General features: G+C 37.3%; 1 protein-coding gene across 2 annotated transcripts in view; it reads left to right on the top strand.

Annotated features, from left to right (window-relative positions):
- The window catches only part of MYOM2 (myomesin 2), a 77,883-nt gene that overhangs the window by 5,601 nt on the left and 48,122 nt on the right, over positions 1-24,160 (top strand). For both annotated transcript variants that reach the window (XM_082756844.1, XM_082756843.1), the window contains exons 3-12: positions 2,210-2,343; positions 3,414-3,533; positions 5,159-5,297; positions 5,494-5,651; positions 6,523-6,615; positions 16,064-16,152; positions 16,229-16,279; positions 16,571-16,735; positions 20,942-21,103; positions 23,303-23,444. In XM_082756844.1, the coding sequence (XP_082612970.1) occupies positions 2,237-2,343; positions 3,414-3,533; positions 5,159-5,297; positions 5,494-5,651; positions 6,523-6,615; positions 16,064-16,152; positions 16,229-16,279; positions 16,571-16,735; positions 20,942-21,103; positions 23,303-23,444 (1,226 nt within the window). In that variant the 5' untranslated portion in view covers positions 2,210-2,236. The remainder of the gene's footprint in view (positions 1-2,209; positions 2,344-3,413; positions 3,534-5,158; positions 5,298-5,493; positions 5,652-6,522; positions 6,616-16,063; positions 16,153-16,228; positions 16,280-16,570; positions 16,736-20,941; positions 21,104-23,302; positions 23,445-24,160) is intronic.

The following is a 24,160-nucleotide window of genomic DNA, read 5'->3' as shown; positions in this document are numbered from 1 at the left end:
ACTATCAGACACAGCTGGAATTTATAATTGTATATGCTGGAAATAGGGTATTTGCAGATAATTTACCATATTTTAACTTTCAATTTCTTAGACTTAAAAGCGTGTTTGTTTGCTTTTAATTAATTAGGGCGTGCTTTTGAAGGGTTCAGGCAAAATTGCCAAATAAACACATAAAAAGGAGGGATTTACTAAACTTATAATCACAGTTTTTCAATGAATCATCTTATGTGCTTCTTCCTAAAAGCATGATACAATATATAAGAAATCTAGCATTCATTTTTCAAGAATAAATTGCTGCAACAAAATGTACAAAATGATTACTCCTGCATGTACAGTCTGGCTAGTAGTACAATTAGGAGAAATATTTAAAAGTCACATTAATTTTAAATGCAAAATTATTGATGATATCCATGATTTCTAACAATTTTATATTTGCTTTCATATTCTTAGATGGAGATTTTGCAAATGATTTTTCAAAACCTGAGATAATTTCTGTTACCTGACAGAAAATATCACTGCTTTCAGCATAAGTAATAAACATTTAAAATACTACTTGCAGCAGTATTTTACTGAACTAAATTGATTGCATGTACTTTTTATGTAGTAAAAAGATAAATAAAACAAACAAAAAAAATGCTTGAAATTTGAAAGTTGACAATCAAGTGGTGACTGAGTTTCTTTAATTTTGAATTAGATCTCATTTTACCAGAAACATGTTTTCCTGAAATAGTTATTCCTCTAGTTTTAAACTGTGTACTACTCATTTTTCTCCCTAAAGCATGTGTATCTATCCAGGTATACAATAGGAAATAGAACACAGATTTGAATTGGTCAGTATCAGAACCTTTGAAATTGATTAAGGGGGGTTCACATTGTATTACAATGAGTTTATAGGATTTCTGTTCAAATTCTATTGAGCTTTCATTTTATATGTCATAAAGCCGCCTACTTCTGGGGCTTTTTATGACAAATGCAGACATTTGGTGTGGTTCTGAGGCTTTCACTCAGGCCAGTTCCTCTCAGCAGGGCACATGGCCAGGCAGGGAAGTGCTGTGGGGAACTGGGGCAGGGGCTGAGGCCTGGGGGCTGACATCCAGGGCCATGGAGAAGGCCTTGGGAGGGCTAAGCAGGTTCACCTTTGGGTGAACTAGTGGTGCTTTACTTTTGAGGTGGGTCCCAGGCTCCCCTCTGTCTGTGCCCCAGCAGAGTTGCCTGGCAAAAACCCACATAACAGCTGGGGCATTTCCCTTATGTTTCAGGAAGAAATCAGATGTTTTGTGAATCTGCCTAACTAAAAACTTTAGGATTTGGTGCAAGCTGCTTTATAGACTTTATGAATGGAAATCGCTTCTGTTGTCACCAAAGTGGAGCCATCTCTTGGGGAAAGTGTTGGCTGTTCATTTGCCTATTGGAGTCACTCACAGCCATTTAGGCCAAGTGGCCCCATATCCAAATGATTATGCAAACAGGACTGACGGAAGCAGATCGTAGTTACACAAGCTGGCATCTACTCAGGACATGGCTGGTAGCATTCCCAATTTTTGTGAAAAGTTATCATCATATTCCTAATGAGTGTAAAGGGATGTGGACACCTCTGCCTTCTAACACTGTAGTAGGGAATTTGCTTCTCTCTGACAGTGGGAGAAATTATGAATGAGGACAACCAGATTGATTGGAGGTCTAGAAAAATCATGAAAAACAATTGAAAAACCTAGCTTTGTTTAGTTTAAATAAGAAAGCTGAAAGATGTTAAAAAAAAAAATCTTCAAACCTTCAACAGGCTGCTACAAAAGTGAGTGGATATAGTCTATTTTGTGTTGTCATGGTGAACTGGACTAGAAACAGTGAGTGCAAATTGCAGCAAGGACAAAGCAAAACGTTTGAAGAGCAGAGAGATGAAATATCTAGAAAATACCCCTCAAACTGTCAAATTTCTGTCCCTGGAAACTTCTAAAGAGGTGTTAAATGACAACATGAAGGGAAAAATGATCCAACAATTTACCTTCTAGCTCTATCATCTGTAATTCCTTGACTTACTGTGTGGCTAATAAGATACAGTCTGAGATGTGCATATATATAATTGGTGTCTCTATTTGTCACAAAGTGATGAAATTTTATACATTTGTTCCTGTACACACGTATATGTATGTATGTGAAAATATCAAACCTAAATGTCTGAAACTTATGGCTAAATGTGATTTCCCTGCAGGAACTGCTGATTGTAACGAACTGAAGCATGTCATCACTAGCAGTGCCATTTTACCAGAGAAGGCACAAACACTTTGATCAGTCCTATCGCAATATTCAGACAAGATATGTACTTGAGGAATATGCAGCAAGAAAGTGAGTACTGTGTATTTCACATATGTAGCATAGAGATGCTTCTATTTTGGATAAATAGTTCTTAGAATCAAGATATTTACATCCTCCTCTCCCCAGTTTGTGGCATACTCAGAATGGTAGCCTTCCAAGTCCTTCCACAGGGATGCTACTTATCAGTATTCTTCTACCAGCACAGCTAGACTTTCTAGCTATGCAGCAACTAATCTACACAGATCCTTGGATCTGAGATGGATCTGAGAATCCATTCTGTTTACTACCTCCAACTTGGAATTTCCTTTTTTTAGGCTCTGACTGAAGCTCAATCTGACTTAAGAAAAATTGCCATGAAATTAATTGGAAATCACAGCAGCACAATACCCCTTATTCCATATGGCATGAGGATATTCCTTCTCCTAAATTTGGCTATTCCTACTCATGAATTTAGCTATTTCTAATTATGGTGGCTTTTTTTTTTTTTTTTTTTTCTCTCTCTCCTTTTTCCCCTCCAAAACAAAACAACAAAACATTTTCAATTCCTGTTATGTGAAATCTCAGAGTTTTAGTAACAAGATACAGGTTCTTTTTTATCTTGAAGCCTGGAATATTGAATCTTGGTTGCTTAAAAATCACTGTGCTCCCTCCTCAGTAATTAAGATGCCTAGCTAACTGTACAGCTTGTCCAGATTCCCTTCTGAAAGAAGGGAGTTTGAGGAAGGTTATATGAAGTGTAGAGAGGCAGGAATATTTAGAAATAGACAGTATTATAAGGATTCTGCCTTGTTTCTTAGATGACCTGGTCCCTCATGATTCACTGTACAGTGAATAGCACTTGAAAGATTGGAGACTAAGTATAAATTTAATAGAACTGAATGAAGTAAAATGCCTAACAATCCCCAACGACAAATGATAGGCATTAGGCCTCTGAAGGACAAGTGAGAATCAGAGCTACTAGGGCACTAGCATAAACTAGCATTCTTACTGAACAGTGCTCAGTCATGGAATTCAGCTCATTTAAAATAATTTCTTTGACTTTAGTGAGTTCATGTTTTACCAGATTTGCTGGGTTATAACAGTGTCTTTTATATTTGAAGGGCTGCTTCTAGACAGGCTGCTTATTATGAATCATCTGGCTTGGGAAAAACAACATGTAGACTCTGTGCCAGGAGGGCACGCACCTTGGCTCATGAAACAATGCAAGAATCCAGGAAAAGGTAAAGCTTTGACCTGTGTAGTGGTTCTGGTCCCATTTAGGATCTCTCTTTTGCCAGGGCTCTTTTCAAAGTCGGCAAGACTGCAGTCTTCTCTGTCACTGTTCTTCACTAATCTATTTTGGCTGGAATACTAAATGACTGTGTCACTTTCAGTCTTATATTTCAGCCCAGAGTTGTTCCCTCTAATCCCCAGCCTGACCCTTGAAAACAGCTTTAATACCAAAAGAGATTAGTATCTGCCTAGGATCCCAAACATTTTCAAACAGATCTACTACACTATTACTGCATTTCTGGATTGGGTCAATTTAAACATTGAGTTCTTTCCATAATACCAAGAGGACTTATCACCATGTCTCAATTACAGACTTGATATGAAGTCTTAGAGTAAATGTGCTGACAGCAATATTAGAGTTAGTGAATTTGACTGTTTCTGCTCTGCCATGCTTTACAGTGACTTTAACAAAGACAGAGAATATGTGTTGCAAGAATAAATTCTACCATCTTTATAGAAAATATGTCAAGGGAATCATACAGATACATAGGGTTCTAGTACTTTGACTGTTTTGAAGGATATACCCTGGAAGTGGAATGTTCCAGGAAAATCAAACTCATTCGCGTAATATATTATTTTAAAAATTGTCTTAAATTTTATCAATATAAAATTATACATGGCAGAATAAGGCTGGTGTTCAAAGTACATTGAAATGGCAAAAATAAATACTTAAAAAAATGCCAGAGAAATCACAGCTTGATCGCTGAAGTTCATGTAAGTCTTCTCATTTGCTTTGCTACATGTCGGGTTATAATTTAAGAGTCTATAATGACAGTCGTATTAGAAATTTCTGGTAGTCAGCTCCTTACTTTCTTGCTGTTGCCAAGGCAGAGTACCATAGGTTGCTTATAGAGTCATCCAGAATGAAGGAGCCTGAGCTAGTTCCTCCTAAAAATGTTGAGTAACTTTTTATAAGAATTCAGAAAAATCTGTAGTCATTGCTTCCTCACAGTTTCCTGAAGTGGCTCACGAAGCCTTTTACAACCGAGAGATTGCTCAAAAGGTTGTCTTGGCCTACCAGTTTTTGCATCACTTTCCATTCACTCCTGTCCCAGGACAGCTTTTGCTAACTCCTTAGTCTGTATCTTTCAGGTGAGGTCAACTGATGCAGCCCATGGAGCTAGCAGTGTTTCCCATGTGCTAGAGCCAAAGGCATATCAAAACCAAGGCCCAACACATATCACAGTGTGACATAGGCACATAACATGCCTTCACTCCACTGCCTTGTTGCATGGGGAGGAAAGTTAGGGGCCAGAAGGAAGCCAACTAGGTTCTTGATCTCGATTACCAAAGGACAAAGACTATGGGGTGCCAAGTCAGTGTGACCATGCTAGTTTCCAAGAGCTATGGGGCTATGGCACCATATACACGGGGGGGAAGACTGTGAAGGAAAATTCATGTTTATCTGATATGCTTATTAGGATAGGCAGATAGACTCCAAGAATAATTCCTAAACTAGATTTTATATTCTGATGATATTGTTTCAGAACCCTCAGCTGCCTAATGTGTATGAGTGATAATCTTAAAGCTTCATGTTGATTACTCTTATCTGATATTTTTTCATGTTCTACAGGACTCATGAACAAAAGTCTCATGCTAGTGAAGAGAAAAGGATCCGGTTTGCCAGTGAGTTGTCAGCTTTGGAAAAAGAGATTCACACAGCCAGGCACCGTGCTAGGGAACAACTGGATAGACTTGCTATACAAAGGATGGTACAGTACTCAAGTTTTTTTGTTCCTCTGCGAGCACAATTATAAGATATACTAAAATGACTGTGTTTCAAATGTTGTTAGGGATTTAGCATCTTTTAATCTTGTGGATTTAAAATTAAATCTTCTATCCCCTTTGAGTCTGGTGCTAAATGCTTCCTTTCTACATATGCTTTTGTTGTTTTGCCTTTTTTAATAGGTAGAAGAAAATATGGCTATGGAAAGACATGCTGTTGAGGAAAAAATAAGTCGAGCTCCTGAAATCCTAGTGCGCCTGAGGTCTCACACTGTCTGGGAGAAGATGTCTGTGAGTCTTTGCTTCACTGTACAAGGATTTCCTACCCCTGTTGTACAATGGTAAGAGACTGGCCTTATCCAGGCCTCTAAAAATGTTGTTAATCTTTTTCCATTTGGAAGCTATGGCATAACTGATAAGTGTTGCATACATAATGGCTATGTTAAAACCCCTTTTTAATCCTCATATATGTGCTGGATTGTAGCACTCGATACCACAGTGGAAGGAGTGGGAGTAAAGCTTGATGAATGACCCTGTGCACTATGAGAAGCAGAGCTGAGTATTTCAGAAAGCAGTCTGTGGAAGGCATTCCAGTCTTTTTGGACATTCATTTTCCTGAAAATGAAGTAGCAAAAATCCCAATACACAAAGCTCACAGGCTACTTGCTAAGCCTGGGTAAACTTGCACAGCACCATTGCTGTCATAGACAATTGTTTTCACAGACTGTTTGTGTGTTCACTTTGTGTCAGCCCCTGTTGAGGTGGAAAGTAACGTAATAGCCCTGAAGCTGTGTAAGCACCATCCTATATATATATGGGATGTCCACAGTGCAGACTGTGAATAACTAACCTGAGGCACTATTCTGTTGCTGTTTCCTTTTTTGAGCTGAAGTGCTTTATTGTGATCAAAGTTTATTTCCCATCTTATGTCATGGCTAGTGGACTGGAAAGTTCAAAGTCACGTCCTGCCTTCTCTCTACTACCAGCTTTTCTGGTTTGGGTGCATATCTCTTTCCACTGCAGTGGTGACTCTCCTTCACTTTCATGGCCCAATGTATACCTATCCATACATACTGGAAAGTACACAGGTAGAGAAAATTTATAAATATGTAACTCAGATGGTAATAAATTATACCTCTGAGTAAAAATCAACTGAATTATTACAGTGAATAGAAGCTGCTTATTAGTTCATTTTTTTTTCTTGATTGTCAGGTATAAAAATGAGGAATTGATTACACCTGCAAGTGATCCAGCAAAGTACAGAGTTGAAAGCAAATATGGAGTACACGTGTTGCATATAAATAGGTAGGTTATTCTGATGAATTCAACAGGTTTTTGTACTCTACACAAAATATTTTATATCAACTACAATAAAACAACCATACAAATGCTGCAAGAGAGTTGTTAAATTCAACACACTTCTCTGTTGTTCTCACACTTAAGCTATAGAAGGTTCACTAAGTAGGTGGATATTAGATCAGGAAAATGAAATGAAAATGAAAAATTAGGTGTTTCTATTATTTAGCTCCAGCAATATACAAGAAGACAGTAAGATAGAAGTAAGTAGCTGACATAAGTAGTTCCTTTTTCATTAGAATTTTATTTTCTTTTTCAAAGTGGAAAGTTGTCTGTGTATTTTATGATCTTGTCATGATGAAACTATTTAAGGTAATCAGAAATTTAGCTGTTCATGGCAAAGATACCCAATCATCAATTTTTGTTTTATTATATGGTAGGTTCAGTTTCCTTTTGATCTAGATTTGTTTTTTCTCCAAAAATTAACGAAGTTTTTAGTTAAAGAAAAGAAAATATATCATTTAATTAATTTTATTTTTCACAATTATGTTAATCTTGCAGTATAGAAAATACCTGTGTTGCAGTATAGAAAATGCCAGCTTCCTAAAACTAATACTAGATTTTCTTAAACACTGAAATATCACTTGTTACCTATGACTAGATTTAAAAAAATAAACTATAAACATCCAAATTAAAATGAGGACATAACAGTGGTATTCAAAAAGAAAAATTAACATCTAGAGAAGAGATGCACAAAAAAGATGTTTTTAGTTTCTCCAGAACATGAGTATCAGCTGTATTCACATAGCTAGAATCTTTGTGGCTAACACTTGTCTAGCCAAACATTCCTCTTCTACCTTGTCTTCACGTGTCAGTAGTGGAAGCAGCCCTGAGCACAACCCTGTAGCATTAGTACAGAAAAGAAAGAGTAGCATTCTGTCTGCTTTTGGGAAGCACTACATGGCTTTGTTATCCTGAAATGAAGTCCGTCTTGACTATCATCCCATTTGCTAGCATTACACTGGAACAGGCTGCCCATAGAGGTTGTGGAGTCTCCTTCTCTGGAGGTATTTGAGGCCCGTCTGGACGCCTACCTGGGAAGCCTGCTGTAGGGAACCCACTTTGGCAGGGGGGTTGGACCCAATGATCTCTTGAGGTCCCTTCCAACCCCTACAATTCTGGTTCTGTGATTCACCTTTCCATAGCTCAGGATGGGAGAAGCGTATTCCTGTACAGAAGTTCTCAGCCAGAAACACTCTGTTATTGCTTCCTAAGGGATACTTCTCAGAGACTAGTAGTACTTACAGGTACCTCTGAGATAAGTACTGAGTACTTATGAGTACTTACAGGTACCTCAAAGTCTTCAACTTCCAGGACATGAGTAACTTGCTGACTGCTCTTTGTATCTGTGAGATATCTCAGCACAGCTGTTTTTATCCCACTAGCATTACTTTTGTAATACTCTTCTTCCTTGCAGCAGGGAAAAAGGAAAATGATGTATGGATGTGAGTGACTGAGGAGATGGATGAAATTTAGGTTATTTCTTGCCAATCAATGATTGTTCTTGTGTTTATCTTCCTTGGTTAGTGTTCTAAAGTGGCTGCTTGGTGAGTCTTGGTGCTTGATACATAACATAGTTCCCTTTTGTGACATTCTGGGAGTAAATGGCTTTTTGAAGAAATGAGGATTAGTGTGGATGGTGCTTTCTGAGCATCAGTAATCATCAGGCTGAAGGGTGCTATTGTCTTATAACATCTTGGAGCTTTTTTCTTTCTTTTGCTGGTTATCAGTCATGTAGATGCCATTCACAATCAGCTTTGGGATTATTCAGACATAACTTAGAGTCATTTATTGGCACCCACTCTGGTTCCCACATACACTTACCATCATCCACTGTTTACTAGGTGCAGGTCTGTATGTATTCGTACATGGTCCCTTATGTTCAACCAAGCTGGCCTCTTCAGATACTGTTGCTGTGTTTCTCTTTCATTCTATCTGGTAGTGTGGTCTTTTTGCCTGCTAGTTGCTTCTCTCTGACAGGTCTCCCTCCTCCACTTGGAGAATTGGACATTGGAGAATTATAGACCCAGAGCTATGATAAATTTACCATAGATTTATACAGTTTATTAAATTAAAACAAACAAACAAAAATATAAGCTTGAATATAGATCTTTTTTACTAACCTATTTTATTTCAAAATTTGACCATCAACTGTATTGTGCTTCCCAAAAGATGGAAAATCAGCTTGCAGGACATGGAAGAATGGTTTGATAGTGTTTTACGTTACTAGTATCAGTGGTATTAGTATTAGGCAATGAAATGATATGTATTTGCTTAATACATATATATTATTAATGTTTTAAGGATAAACGTGTATCAATTAACTCTGGATCCTCCATAAATATCTCTATGCATGCATATTTGAAGTATTATTTTTTTTCCTAGAAGTAGAACAGTTAGGGTTTTCTACATATCCACTTCTGTGCTCTTCTCAGCTGTTCATACCAAAGTGCTGAGCTGCATGTCATCTGATCCACAGCCACTCAGAACGGCCTTGGAATTTCTTGGCTACCTTTTTAGTGCTTCAGTGAAGCTTAGGGAGTGAACTTTTCCTTCTGATGCAAGTGTGATATTTATTCCTATGAGTATTCCTTGATCCCAGTGGAAAAATTCTTGAGGCACCAAAACTAGAACGTCATTTTGTCATCTTAAAGTAGTAACTGGACACAATTTCATCCATCCCGTTTGCTGTCTTCCAGGGCCCATAAGCTTATACAGTAACCAGATCATTTTCGTTTCACTGTCTCATATTTTTATGATGCTTTGTGCTCAATTTACCACATTTTCTGCATTAATTCAGTGCTATCAATATTGTATAGTGCCACTCTCTTGCTCCTTTTAGGCTTCCTCATCTGGGAGCCTGGGCTCAAGATCTCCATTGTGCAGTAAAAAAGAAGAGGATTTGAAGCTTTTATTACAATTTTTGCACATCTCACAGTTATAGGAGCCTGCACTGAGGTAGTGGTTCATTTCATCTTTCATCTCACTTCTGATAGGTGATTTGGAGGAGACTAAAAGGAATTCTCTCAGGGAAAGCTACTGGTAGCTGAAGTGATTGATACATGCTTGAAAATGTGTGGGTTTGGTCAATACGTTTTCTTTATCCCACCTAATTTAAACTAGAAATAGGCACATAATCCAAGAAAAGATTGCTGTATTGGAGGTAGTCGAGTATGCCTTGTTTCTCTATAGCATGGCTGAAAAATGTTTTATATGTTAGTGTATATCGCAGTACTTGAAATCCTAACATGCTGAACTTCTTAGTTGGTGCTACTTCTTTAGCCATGGGTTTGTTTGTTTGTTTCTGTTTGTTTGCTTGTTTGTTTTTCTATGATACATAGGCAAGTTCTTTCACTGGTATGACAGTTAAGTTGTTCCTTAACTGAATCGTTAGGCTTTATGCAACTATGAAGGGCTATATTATGTTTCCTGATATGTTGACTGGGGCATAGAGGGGGCAGCAGTATGCTCCAGTTGTTCCTGACTCCCTGCAATGAGCAGGCAGGTGAGCTGGTGGGAGTTGGATGGTAGAATAAGCAGAGAAGGAAGCTTGATTTTTCCAGAGCTCTGTCAGTGAGATGTGGCTGCACACTGCCACTTGTATGAGGCTCAAAGATTGGCAGTGTTTTATCTTTTATTAGGGCCCTCTCCCTTTCCTGTTTCAGTAAGTCATTGCTTAAATGTTCTAATTGCGGCAAGAAAGGGTTTGTGGCTGCATCAGCAAAAATGTATGGCAAAGCCAGCAGAGTGCAGTGTAATACCTGCTGCCAGAAGGCAGAGCTAGCCCCCTAATCAGGCGCTCAGCTCCTAAGCACTGTCAGCATTGCTTTTTTTTAAAAAAAAAAAAAAAAAAAAAAGCTTAAAATGGAATGAGCCTTCTTTTCTAACTATTGTAATTTAACAAATGACACAATACAGTCAGTACAGTGCTATTTTAGTTTGATTAGGAACAAAAGGCTAAAAATGATTTAAAATGGAAATACAGAGAGTGAGGGCTGCCCTTTCTCCTGCTGTGGGTTGAAGCAGGATGGTGTGCAGGCACTGCGGCAAAGGCAGTCCTCCAGTTCAGGAGGCAAAGCCTGGGAGCTGTGTAGGGTTGATTGTGTGGTGATAAACTGCAGGTCCCAGGGCTTTGCAGATATGTAGTGCCAGTGTGTGCATAGTCAGCATGTATGGTGTGCTTCTCTTCTTTCCTTGTTGAAACGCAGACAACATCCCCCACATTAAAAGGTCTATGATGTTCTGGCTTATCAGTCACTGTCCCCTATCATCTACAATAACTGGGAGCCACTGAGATGGGCTTGAGGAAGATGCAGCCCCAAAACAGAGCTCCCCTATTCAATAAAAAAAAAAAAGCCAACTAAACAAAAAGAACAAGTCAGGTTCAGTCTGACTGGAGAATTAGTCTATGAGATGGTGTTCCAGCAGAGTATTTCCACATTTTGGTGTCGTTTAAACGTAACACTGAAAATTTTGTCATTTGAATTCAAAGGAGGCAATTTTAACTCTGTGTAATTTACTACGTTGTGCTTCCTGTTCTTGACATGCACCAAATTGTGTTCTAATTCAGGAAAAATGTTATTTCACTCTTAACTCCTGTGTTTAAATCTACACAAGGCAGATGGATGAATACATGCATTTTAAACAGATGTATCTGCCTGGGGAATATTCCCCGCACAAACATTAGCACTTCAGAACCTCATGTGGATTCAGGGCAATTTAATTTTCACAAAAAGTATTAGTACCTTGGGACAGATACAGCTCTGCCCTCACACTTCATGCTATCTAAATGTACTCTATGCATATTTTATCTGACCTTTGTAAAGGTTGGAAAACACGTTCTCCATCAAGATGCAAGAATAACAGTTGGAGACACCACACCTTTCCTCCTGGGTACTTCAAATATGATTTCTATGTTGTCTTGACTCAATGGACTTTGTCATGCTGTTAGGAAACTTTATTTATCTATTTTCAGCATAAAGGGAAGCAAACAGTTACTAGGATAATCCTCAATCGAAGTATTATCTGGCACAAAAAAAAAATAGGACTTGAAGTAACTTGTCGTCCTGTTCAAATTTTTTTTTTCAGAGTGTGTACTAAACCAATGTGCTGTGTAGCTCTTACCCACTAATACCATACATTTCCAATACCAGGTTTGAAGGCAGACCACTGAGTATTAGGCTGTCTAAGATGATTTGCTTTATCCCCTGGTGAGCTAGGCTAGAGATCATAGGAAGGAACTATAAAATGCTTTCAAAGCAGTGACCTCCAGAAAATAGGTAGAATTGTTAGGAACTCTTAAGTAGAAGAAAGTGCCTGGACTTAGGAGATATTTTTATGTTCGTAATAACTATAAGGACCTTGTTTTTCATCATAAACCAAAAATGTTGTTAAAAAAAAAACAAAACAAAAACACGTGGTCAGTCAGTAGATCAGTAATTTCTTTTTTCTTTTGTACCCTCTGATAAAATTAATTCTTATTCCATCACAAATCCAGACAACCTCTGTCAAATAGTTGCTTTCAGGCATTGAGCTGGTTGGGCTAAAAAAAATCCTTTTGTGAATCTCCTGTCTGGAGACTTTAATGATTATTTTTTGTTTCCTCTACTTTGGAGACCCTCACAATCAGGGAAATCATGAGAGGCATTTTGCTGTTCCTTATGAGAGGGCAAGACTATGGGGAGGGGACTGAGAGTAGTACAGCTATATATCCATTTGAAAAGTTAATCAGATATTTGGCATTTTGCTTCCTCATTTTAGGGAGAGAGCTTTGCAATTCTTACACCTCTACGTTTCTGATGTTTTGAGCGGTCAAGCAGACTGTGGCCTCACATTTTTTCAGAATATGCTTCTAGAGTTTCTGGGTTATTTTTATGCCATCTGGTGCTAAATAATAAATCATGTTTCAGATCCCGAATCCTGTGTAATTCTTAAGGCAATTATTTCCTATTGACTGTTTTAGCTGCTGTTTTGCTAGAAAATTAAGCCAACACTGAGAGCAAAAGATAACTATTTTAAAGTGATAGTTAATCAGGATTAACCTCAGTTCGGACACACTGTTATTTTATCCTTGTGCCAATGCTCTGTAACAACAAAATGTTAAAGAGCAATTAAGTTGTATTTGATGCAGCAGAGCAGCCTGAAGTAATGCTTTGTTTATGTAAGGAAGCAGCCCAGTACGGCAATGGTTGGGCAGTCATCCACCACTCACATATAGTTTGGGGGCTGTAAGCTGCCAAACTTGTGTACAGTCAGGGATGGATCAACACTGCACCCACAGCCTGGCTCCCCCAGCACACATGCTGCTGAAGGAAACTGTGCACTGTGCTCCTGGAGGGTATGGCTTCTCCAGGAGAAACCTGGGCACCTAGGCTGGAGGAAGACCTTGTGCACCTCCATAGTCTCCAGGTAGGTTGGTGAATGGGCTGGCCAGTGGGCAGGAGGACAGGAATCCTTTATAGGACATGCATCTGGGGGCATGCAGTGTATGCTATACCTCCCTCCAGTGACTAGGAATTGCTGTCCTAGACTTTGCCTGCCATGGTAACCTAAAAACATCCTCTGACACAGTGGCCCCCTGGCATGGGATGCACTATATCCATGCTGCTCATCTTATCTTTCAGGACAGGGCAGCTACATCCAGAATGTTTTCTGGGAAATGACTCTTGCTGTCTCCTGAGCTGTGCCCAGGAATCTTTTTGGGGAGCTGTCACACACCAGACCATGCCTAGAGCTGTTCTAGCACATCAGCACCAGAGTAATCAAAATAAAATTTCAGGGGACAATCCCTAACACTGTTTAATATATATTTTATTATATACACAGTATAGTATGTAATATATACTATATATACCTCCTTTAAAGTAGGGATGTAGTGCCGAGTAACTACAGAGAACCTTATTGTTCCACTACAGTCAATTCTGTAATGCCTTTTAAAAACAATTTTGAGATGCCACATTTGATGTTAGCTTGTTTCATTATAGCAAGGAACTGTATTTGGCTATGAAAAGTGTATGAATTATATAAATTTCAATATAGAGACATTACAACATGACTTAGGAAAAAATCCTGTACAACTGTTTTACCTTGCTTTTGGCATATTATAGCACAAACAATAATGCGAAACTGGGATAGGAAAAAACTGTTCTTTAAGTTAGTGTTACCAACTCCAACAGTTTTCAAGCAAGTCCAGAAATTAGTTAAGCTTTGTGTAGATTTGTGAACAGGTATTGTCATTTTTAAAATCCTTCCTGAAAACCCCAAGATATTGAATAGTACTTAGCTTAGTATTGCAGTTTTTCTATAGTGTTTTTCAGACTTTGCCTATATAGACTGTAGTGGAGCACTCACAGGCTTCATATTCTACACCAGGCTTTCTGGTTAAGTGGGTTAATCTTAAGAGTTCTCTGGCTTTTATAATTAATTGTATGATAGACTTGGTATTTTGCTGCTTTATTTTGTGAAAATTGTGGCCGGAGATTTACCTCTAGGAGGAGCTGTTACTCCTGTATGTTTAGGGAGATAACTCAATTTAAGAGAGCTTTTATCAAGTTGTGTTTTAGGCATCACAGTACAGATAGTATCATTTTTGTGATATGACACTGTCCAGAATATATGCAAGAGCTGAAAAACAGGTGTCTGATGTGACTGTCACAAGTGCTACATGGCCCAAATTGGCATCCTGTTATACAATTTACATCTAATATTCTTTCTTCTTTCGCACCTGGGATACATGACCTCTTAGAAGACAAGTACAACCATAATTTCATCCCTTTCATCTGGCAGTTACCACGAAGATACAAATTTCTTCTTTTCAGAGGAAACTAAGTATATGCAGACATCAACAGAAATTCCTGAGAGTGTCTTTATTAAATGCACTGGAACTACACAGAAACAGGATTTAATTGTATGTATTTCAGCATTCTGATTAACTGATGGCTAGACCTAATAGAAATTCCAAGAAATAGAAAAAAAATCAATAACCTTGTTTGACACAGACATAGTTTTTAGTACTTGGCTAAAGAAAAAAAGTTCAAGAAAAGGTATCAAATAGGGCCAGACAAAACACTTAGTTTATTTAAAGCAAAAATATTGGAGTATTTCATATTAGAGTGTTTAGTATGTTTCTGAAAATAAAGGAGAAGTAAATTCTGAATTTTTTTTTGAATTGAAATGTTCATTGTGAAATATCAAAATGAAATATTCCAACTTTTTCACAATTATTTTTTTCCTCCAGACTAAGTTCTTTCTTTTTTTTTTTTTTTTTTTTTTTTTTTTTTTTTTTGGGGGGAGGGGGAAGGGGTCTATATCACTCTACTTAAATCTGTATTTTATATCACTCTACCTAAATCTACCTAAATCTATATCACTCTACCTAAATCTGTATTTAGAACAGTCTGAAGTATTTTTAATGTTTCTAGCCAATAGGGAGTTATATTTATATTTATTAGACACAGCACATAAGTTTATTTAACTTTAGTTTCATGTAATTGCACCAAAAATATAAGGACATAAGGAATTAGTTTCCTTTCCTTTACCTCAATTTTATGTCACATTCATGGATGTAATACTTCTCCCGACTTCCTGACTGAACCAATTTTAAATAAGTAAAGAATTGGGACACCAAGGTATGGACTCGTATCTTAACTAGCCATATATCTGCTGACATAAATTATCCTTCAAGAAAAGATAGAGTAAATAAGACATTCCATTACTGGGCCTTACGTTACGTGAATTAACTATTTTATTTTATTTTTATTTTTATTTTATTTTATTTTTATTTTATTTTTATTTTTGTTTTATTTTTGTTTTATTTTTATTTTATTTTATTTTATTGTCCTTACATAATAAATATATTTTCTCACTAAAAATAAATCAAACCAAAATTTTTGTGCCCATAAAGAATTTAGGTCATATTCCATAGTTTTTCCAGCATTACGCTTGTATTGCCTAAAAAGAAGTATAAGAGAGGCAAAAAATGCCAGTATCTACCTGCTAGGGCTAGCCACAGAGGGACAAATTTTCTGCAAGCATCACGTCTTTTTCTTCCATGTCTCTTTCTTGAAATATGTAGCAAAAGAGCAAGACAGATTAAGAAGGTTACACAGAGAAAGGAAAGAGCCAGACTGTCATATTCCAGCTATCTCCTTTTGATCATTCTCTAAAGGTCGTTTCCAGTTTGCTTAAGTTAATGCAGCCTGCACACTAATCTGTGATAAAATTATAGCAAAACCAGTACCAGCTTTCTGATTGTCTTTCATCAACTTCTTGTACAGTGTGATATAAGCAAAGAGCTTTATACACTTTACCAAGGGCTGACACAGCTTGATTTGTAATATTGATCATTAGGAGCATTTGTATTTGCATAGTCATTTATTTTCTGATTTTCCCTTTTCAGAGCCGATTTTGATGATTCTGCTACTTATTCTGCAGTTGCAACAAATGTCCATGGGCAGGCATCAACTAATTGTGCTGTAGTTGTACGAAGTAAGTCCTACTTCATGATTAAAATAAGAAATAAATATGTTCTCGTCAATGAACCTTTGTTGTCTGTATTTTACAGGGTTCCGAGAGGGTGAAGAGCCTCACCCAGCTGGGATAATGCCCTTCCACTGTAAGCAAATATATTTTTTTGCTTTGATAGTTTGTATACCCTTATTGTTAATGAAAGCCAGAATAATGTTTTACAGATGAGAAGATAAAATATAATTTGTTTCTTCTGATTTTGTTCTCTAAGCACTCAGTAGCAATCTGAGCCGTCCAGATGCTTTTTCTTTCCCATTTGCATCTCTAGATCAGCGTATAGTATACTAGAGAGTTCATCAGATTTAACTTCAGATTTAACAGTAATCAGCTTGTGATATCAAAAAGTTACTTAAGAATGTTTTTATTTTCTCATGCATAGTGCCCCTGTCGTATGATGTTTGCTTCACACACTTTGACGTCCAGTTTTTGGAGAAATTTGGAGTCACCTTTGCAACTGAAGGTGAAACACTGACCCTTAAGTGTTCTGTGTTGGTCACCCCAGAGCTGAAAAGACTACGGCCCCGTGCTGAGTGGTATAGAGATGGTAAGTTAGTACATTGAATAGAAGCTATCTGGCAAATGCCGGAGAAAACACTGACCAGGCTTGGAACATGAGATTCTCAGAACGAATTTCAGAATAGAGCAGATAAATATCTCTAGTTAGAATTTACAGGCTTGATCTCTCTTTAAATTACATCACTTGGTCCACATTTACAGCAAAGGAGGTAATCTCATATTAACTAATAACACAGTGGTTAGAACATTTACTGAGTAGGTGGAGAACCAAAGTCAATTCCTAGGTTTGAGCATAATCTATAATTGAATGCTGTGACCACTGAACTGGAGGGTACTTACAAAGCAGTAAATTAGTGTTTGAAGCACTGAGGTGTAGGTGTGGTTCTCTTCTTCCATCTTGCTCCACTATTGTGAATTTTACGTTAACACATATTTAATTTATAGTTCAAAAATACTTAGAGGAATCAGGCCTGAAATACAGGCTTTTGCTCTGCTGTGTAAGTACCACGTTTGTAGGCCTTTGTCTCTTTTGTCAGTGAAAAATGATGCTATGCTAAGTAAAGAAGTCTTTAATGGAAGTACTGAAAAAAAAAAAAAGCATCCCCGAAGCACATTGCAGTGTTTGGTTAATAGTATACTAACCCTGTATGAGTAGTATTAGTTCTCCACCCTCACCTCCCCCCCCCCCCCCCCCAAAAAAAAAAAAAAAAACTAGAAACAAAAAAACACCTACTTAAATTTTAGCAGACATTAGGCTATCATAGATATTCAGCTTACAACTTTTCACCAACTACAGTTTCAGTGTAGGATCCTAAAGTACATATTCTGAGGATTCAAGTGAATGCTGAAACCTTGAAACCTTTCCCCAAAGGAACCACATATGGGAACAGCAGACTCCCAGTGCTGGTATTTGGACTGGTCATAGACAAGGTGGTAAAATTCTATAGCTAACAAAATGTGGTGCATAAACAAAGAAATGTTAATAACATTGATAAGGAAGTGAAGAAAAATTGAGATTAGGAAAATCAAAAAAGAGACTATTTTATTGCTGATAGTTATACCTTTTGTTTCATGCACATCATTATTTTACATAAATTTGATATTCAGTGAAAATATGAAATAATAAAAATGGCTGTTTTGTTTGGTGAATAACTTAAAATACAAGGCTCATCCTTGAACCCAGATTCTCTTCCCACTGAAGTGTACAGGGGTTTGTAAGTTGCTATCAATAGACTCTGAGGAGAGCCATTATTTTCAATGGTACTTTAACTTTGTCTCCTACTGGGCCCAGATTCTCAAGGTGCCAAGTCTCTGAACTTTTGTTTTGGGAACTACAGCCATGAGGAGCTACTAATTTTCAAGTGTTGCACCATGTTGTTCAAATTTTCATCCACTATGAAATGTTCTTGCACTATGGACAGTTGAACAACAATTTATCCGTTCAGATTAATTATGATGCCAAGATAATTCCTTCCTGATATATAACAAAGTCATGCTCTATTTTTCCCCTTATTTGCCATAGGGTTACATTCCAAATGAAAACCTGAGATAAAAACACGGTCTCTTTGAAGGCAATGGGGTTTTGCTAGTGAGTCAGATAGACTTTCATCCCATTATTCTATTTACGTTACAGGGAAATACGATGATATGAACAAGCTTAAGATTGTCTTTCCTTGTGATCCTACATGGATCACAATATTTTGAAGATGTATCAACTGGCAGAACTTGTTTCCAAATACAGCAGGAATTCTTGAGCTATGAACCTTTGCTGTGTGCTACAATTACCTGTATTGAGTCTCTTGAGAGCTGTAGGCAATGCATAAATATAAATGACAAGAAGGTTAATAATTTGTTCAGCATTATGTGCTTTCAATGTTCTTTTTTTTTTTTTTTCCTTTGGAGAGGTAATATTTAATTCTACTCTTGTATTAAGACAATCTGTATTTTTCCTAAGATTTTTCAGTTTTTATTAATCAAATAATAACAACTAAAGCCCTGGCATAGATCTGTATAGATCTGTAATTTTAGTAATTATACACAAGAGAAATACGTGTTTATCCAGTATTAATAAGCTTCACATGAGTGAAGCTTATTGAGGTTGTCTACTAGACTCCTAGGGGCATATAAGTCAACTGAATCAAATCCTCTAAAGTGTTTTGGGATTTGACAAACATGAGTATGATGTCTACAATTCATGGCCCACTTATAACAGTTTAAGATACTGAAAGAACTAAATCAAAATAATAGTTAAGGGATATATATCCAATCTTGATGTGAGTTCAGCTGGTAACTGGAGCTTTCTGTTATTGATCTCTAGTGTAATATAAACATTATAAAGCTATACACACCAGCATTCTGCAGTTATTTATACTGTAATCTAGAATTTATAAATAAATAAATAAATAATTCAAAGGAAAAATTCACAGAGTGCAGAATTGAGTGTATATTTCAGCAGACCAAAATACATGATAAAGAGAAACTTCAATTTATAGTAATTCCCCACTCTATATCTGATTTTTCAGCAGAATGTTCTTCAGCAGAACAATGTTTTAGAAAAAATATCTCATGTACTGAAGTCAGCAAGTGAAGGTTGAGTCACACTGACTCTGAGTGTTAGTCTCTTCCCGGTTAGTTCCTTGGTAAGTTCTGATAGGAATGACAGAGCACAGCATGTGAGTAGACTGGGGATTTGATCACAACAGTGATGCCCTCATATTGTAAAATTATTGTGATCACAAGTACATAAATACCTGCCCTATTAAAACTTGTGAATATCTTTACTTCTTGGCTTCTCTTGTCATCCATCCAGACTGCATTAACAAATAGTCCTCTTACTTGAGGGGTTTGGTGCTTCTTTGACCTTGTGTGAAGGAAAGAAGTTTTTCTGCTCTTAGAAAACATAACTGCCTCCATAGTTTCTGGTTTAAGGTGCACATAAACAGTGGGAATGGATGATTCTGGCATTGATAGACAATATGACAGGTTTTTCTGCCATTTCTATTTCAATTTAGAGTGTCTATGATTCCACTCAAGCTTGGAACCTAAATAAGTGACCTGCTATTCAAAGGTACTGGTTGTTCAACTTCATTTTTTCTTCAGGATTTTCCACAGAAATCACACTTAGTTAAAGTTTCTAGGTGGAGACATTTTGTGATTTCATCTAAAGTACTTCATGTCTTTCTCCACAAAGTGTCAGTACCATTGTGACATGACAGAAAGGGGACATACAAGGATCTCATGATAAAGGATCTCCTGTGAACAAATGTGACTGAATTTACTTTGTACTCTTTTCACTAAACACCTGTATGCTTAGGTGATCATGTAATTTACTGCTGTAAGTTTTAGTAGTGTCTGAACGTGTTTCATTTTTTATACCTTCTTATGCAATTCAGCTGGTAGCTGAGAAACCTGATTCCTTTACAATCATTCAAGAGCCTGTTCCAAAGTATATTTAAGCAATAGAGTAATAAACATTTATAGGTATTCAGCTTCTTTAAATATAATTCTGCTGTATCAGTTAGAATAAATTAGTATGCAATAGGTCTCAGGGAGTTAAGAATTAAAAATAATCCAATCAATTATTAAAAAGGTGATATGAAGAAAGTCCCTTGGCTAGCATAAAATATCCTGCTCATTCTTTTGCTCAGGTTTCACTAGGCAATCAGATTAATTTGCATTAATCATGGGTCACCACCTCTCACCTGTGAGAAATTCAAATTTAATTTCATTCACTGCTCAACAGGCATGCCTTGAGGATTTAAATTTAGTCTATATTTATAGCAGTCCAGATTAAACTGAAATCTCGTCTCTTAAACTTGAGAAATAAATTGAGTAATCTAACATTTGACCTGAACAGGTAGCAAAACTTATTAATAATGAAATGAAGTTCCACCCTGCATTCATTACAAGGTATGACAGATTTTCACATAATTGTTTCAAAATGTGGATAATATTTTTCTCTGTCAGCATATGCAAAGTGACAGTGATGGAAATTCTGCTGTTGGCATTACACAGGGTATTCTGAGACTTCATATTCTCTAAAATTCACTGAGGCAATGAGTTTAGAGAGACCCGGCTTGGGTTTTCATAGTATCAAAGCGCTGTCACTCTGAATAAAGCTACCATAAGGCTGGTGTAGTGGGTACCTCTGATTAGCACAGAGCTGCACAGCTGCACTAGGATATATGCAGTTCTGGCCAGCGCGGTGATGTGTCTGATGGGTCTTCTGTTCCAGATGTGCTGATAAAGGACTCCAAGTGGACAAAGCTGTATTTTGGAGAAGGCCAGGCAGCTCTGTCCTTTACTCATCTGAACAAGGATGATGAAGGTTTATACACCCTGCGTATGATTACAAAAGGTGGAGTGAATGAATGCAGTGCATACCTGTTTGTCAGAGGTAAGGTTTTCATTCCTTTCTTGTGAGAAATTAAAAAAAGAGCAGTAGAAAGAGCTATTTTATTAAAAAGTCACATGTAAGGAATGAAGCAGAAAAGAAAGTTGGCATTGTGGTATTCCATAGTCGTTAGATGTATACTGTAGTCTGTGCTAGAAACAGCATAGTCACTTTACATGAGTGGGTAGCTTCATAAGAACATATTTCTGAGGTTATTTTCCTTCCTGGGGAACCAGGTAAATCATTCTTATGAAGAAAGCACCTGTTCCTTTGTTTTTCTCCTTTCCTGATAGGGACTAAACATCTTCACATGGCACCATTACTCACTGTTTTATTTATTTATAGAGATTGCCAGGTGGGAATGAGTCTTGCTGGGCATTCTCACACTCTGTGCCACTGGGCCTTAGGAGAAGGCACAGGACGAAGAAACAGAAATATTCCCACCAATGTACCAATCACAGTCACCTCAATAATCAGAGAAAAGAAGCAAAGTAAGAAATTAGCTCATTGAAGAAATACAGTTTTCACAAGAGACATAGCTGAAAGGAAGATAAATGTATTAAAATAGAATAAAGGTCATAATTTGCCCTTGCATTTGCATGTACAATTCTCAGTGAAGGGAGAATGAGCTCCCACGTGTACCTCCGGGCAAAACTTGGTTTTTCTTTTAAGTTCTTTTATTGAAGGATGAAAATAACTCTAGCTGAGCAATGCTTTCACTCTCTTAAATACATTGGACAACATGTTCAGCAGTGGCAAGCTGGAGCAACCCCACTGAAGCCATTAGAGCTGTACTAATTTTAAACCTACAGAGATCTGGGATGTTTTTGGAAATGTATTGTAAAATGCTTGTCTTGCAGAAGAGTTTTCCAGACAGTTTGCATGGAGCAATGAATGTTTTTTTTGAATGGTTAAGATACATCTTCCTCACAGGACTCGCACATGGGCTTCATCAGCTTTGCAATATATCCTAAGCAAGCCACCCTGATCTCACTGGAAACAATTTGCTAAAGATTTCTAGTTCCCAATTACCTTCAAGGAAATGAACTACTCAAGTGAAAAATGCTCACTAATGTATACTAACTTTCCTAGAAGATTATTGCATACTGGTGGGTCAATTTTAGGTATCTCTATGGTCCATTTTGTACTTTGTCTAATGCATTCACATGCACAGAACCCAGGACTTGAGCTATGTCCTCCAGAGTCTGTAGTGTCCTCTGTTGGTCTTTCTCTCATCTTTTTTTAATGTAGGTTGTGATCTGATGCTACAAAGTCATTGTAATGTGTAGAGTCAGGACCATAGAAAATAAATATTTTAAGGGATTACAGGCCACCTCAAAACTGATTGTCTTTGCATTATGGCAAATGATTTTCTCAGTCCTTAGGTTTCCTCCTCTGAGATACCTCAAATTTATCTGCAAGAAATGTGCATAAAGAACAGCAAAGTCTGGGGTAGCCTTGCAGGAGGTAGATTGTTATAGGGTCACAGTGGTTCTTTGCTGATATATTAGGAAAATCTGGGAAAACATCAAATTAAGGTTCAAATTAAACTTGCAGCTTTTGCTTTATTTCAGAAAAAAAAAAAAATCCATACAAGGATAAATTTGCCCTTTATACAGTATGTTTTTGTATTATAGAAAACACTTTTTGAAGGGAGAGAACCTGTTAGGAGACTCCACTAGGAGTCATGGGTCTATATCAATCAATACCTCAGAAATGAAACCACAAAAAAGTATCTTAATGAAAGTACATTCATTACTTCTAAGACTTTAAATAAAAAGTAGCCTTAGAAATGTACCAGGAGTTTGAAAACTTTTCATTTCCTAAGAGATTTATTTTCCTCAGCTACATAGCTGTTACTGAGTACCTTGGTCTGGTCAGTAACCCACTGAGTTACAGCTTTCAGTGGGAAAGATCAAAAACATGTGGGGCAGTAGGGCTTTTAATTTCTGTGAGAAGTAATGGGGGCTTAATGCTTAAACTGTTTCCATACCTTAAAAATATCCCTGAAAACTTTTAACCATGTGGAGAGATATACACGAGTCCGATTCATTAGTGCAGTGAATTAGTGTATAATGAAATCTTTGGGCTCCCATTCACGTAAAAGGCTAGTGGAGCGAACTGAAAATATTCCATTTAGTCTTTGTTGTAGATTTCAGAGGAGTCACAGTCAAAACTGATTTATTTTTATTTGTAATCCAGATGCTGATGCGTTGATTGTGGGAGCACCCGGGGCACCGATGGATGTGAAGTGCCATGATGCTAACAGAGACTATGTTATTGTTACCTGGAAGCCACCAAATACGACCTCCCAGAGCCCAGTCATTGGATATTTTGTTGACAAGTATGTAAACATTGGTATTTATTTAATTTTATTGCCCAAAGCATGCATATACTTAACTACAAAAATTCCATCATATGTCCTTGACCACTTAGGTTCTTTAGCTATATTTTTACAGACCCCAGGCGCTGTAGGTTGCCTGCTTTGTTAAATAACTGTACTGTTTTCTGGCACACTTTTAGTTCTAGTAATCTAGTTCTTTCTCAGGCAATTCCGAGTACAGTCTGGGAGTTAGTAAGGACCAGGGGCCATTTCCAGTAATCATTTGCAAGCAGCCATACTTTATCAGACCATTAAAATGTTCAATACTATGGATGTGGCCAAGTCAGAGAATGAGCCCTGGCATCATTTAATCTATAGAAGCCAGAATCCATAGAGATCTTGAATTAGATTTAGTCTCTTTAATCTGTATACTGTAAACACTGGAATCTAGGATTTATTATATAATTATATTTTTCTTTCATCCATAACTGTGGTATAGCAGGGGCTCAAGGCACAGGCTTTTGGGAGCTGGTAGTTTAAATCAGAATGGCAGTTCTCTCCCTCTTCTAGTCTGCTTTGCACTTTGCTAGGGTTTCAGCTCAGTGCAGGCAGCCCAGGATCAGGGTCCCAAGTGTTGTTTTGCATCTCTTCCACTGAAGTGTAGGCTTGCCCCTTGCAGCCAGAGCAGAACAGCTGATCTTTAGTATTTGAAACTGACAGTCAGCAAAAACATTACT

Source organism: Aythya marila (assembly GCF_965140915.1).
Source record: "Aythya marila genome assembly, chromosome: 3".
In the NCBI taxonomy this organism is placed as follows: domain Eukaryota; kingdom Metazoa; phylum Chordata; class Aves; order Anseriformes; family Anatidae; genus Aythya; species Aythya marila.
Note: the sequence above shows the minus strand (reverse complement) of the source record. Positions and strands in the feature narration are given on the sequence as shown.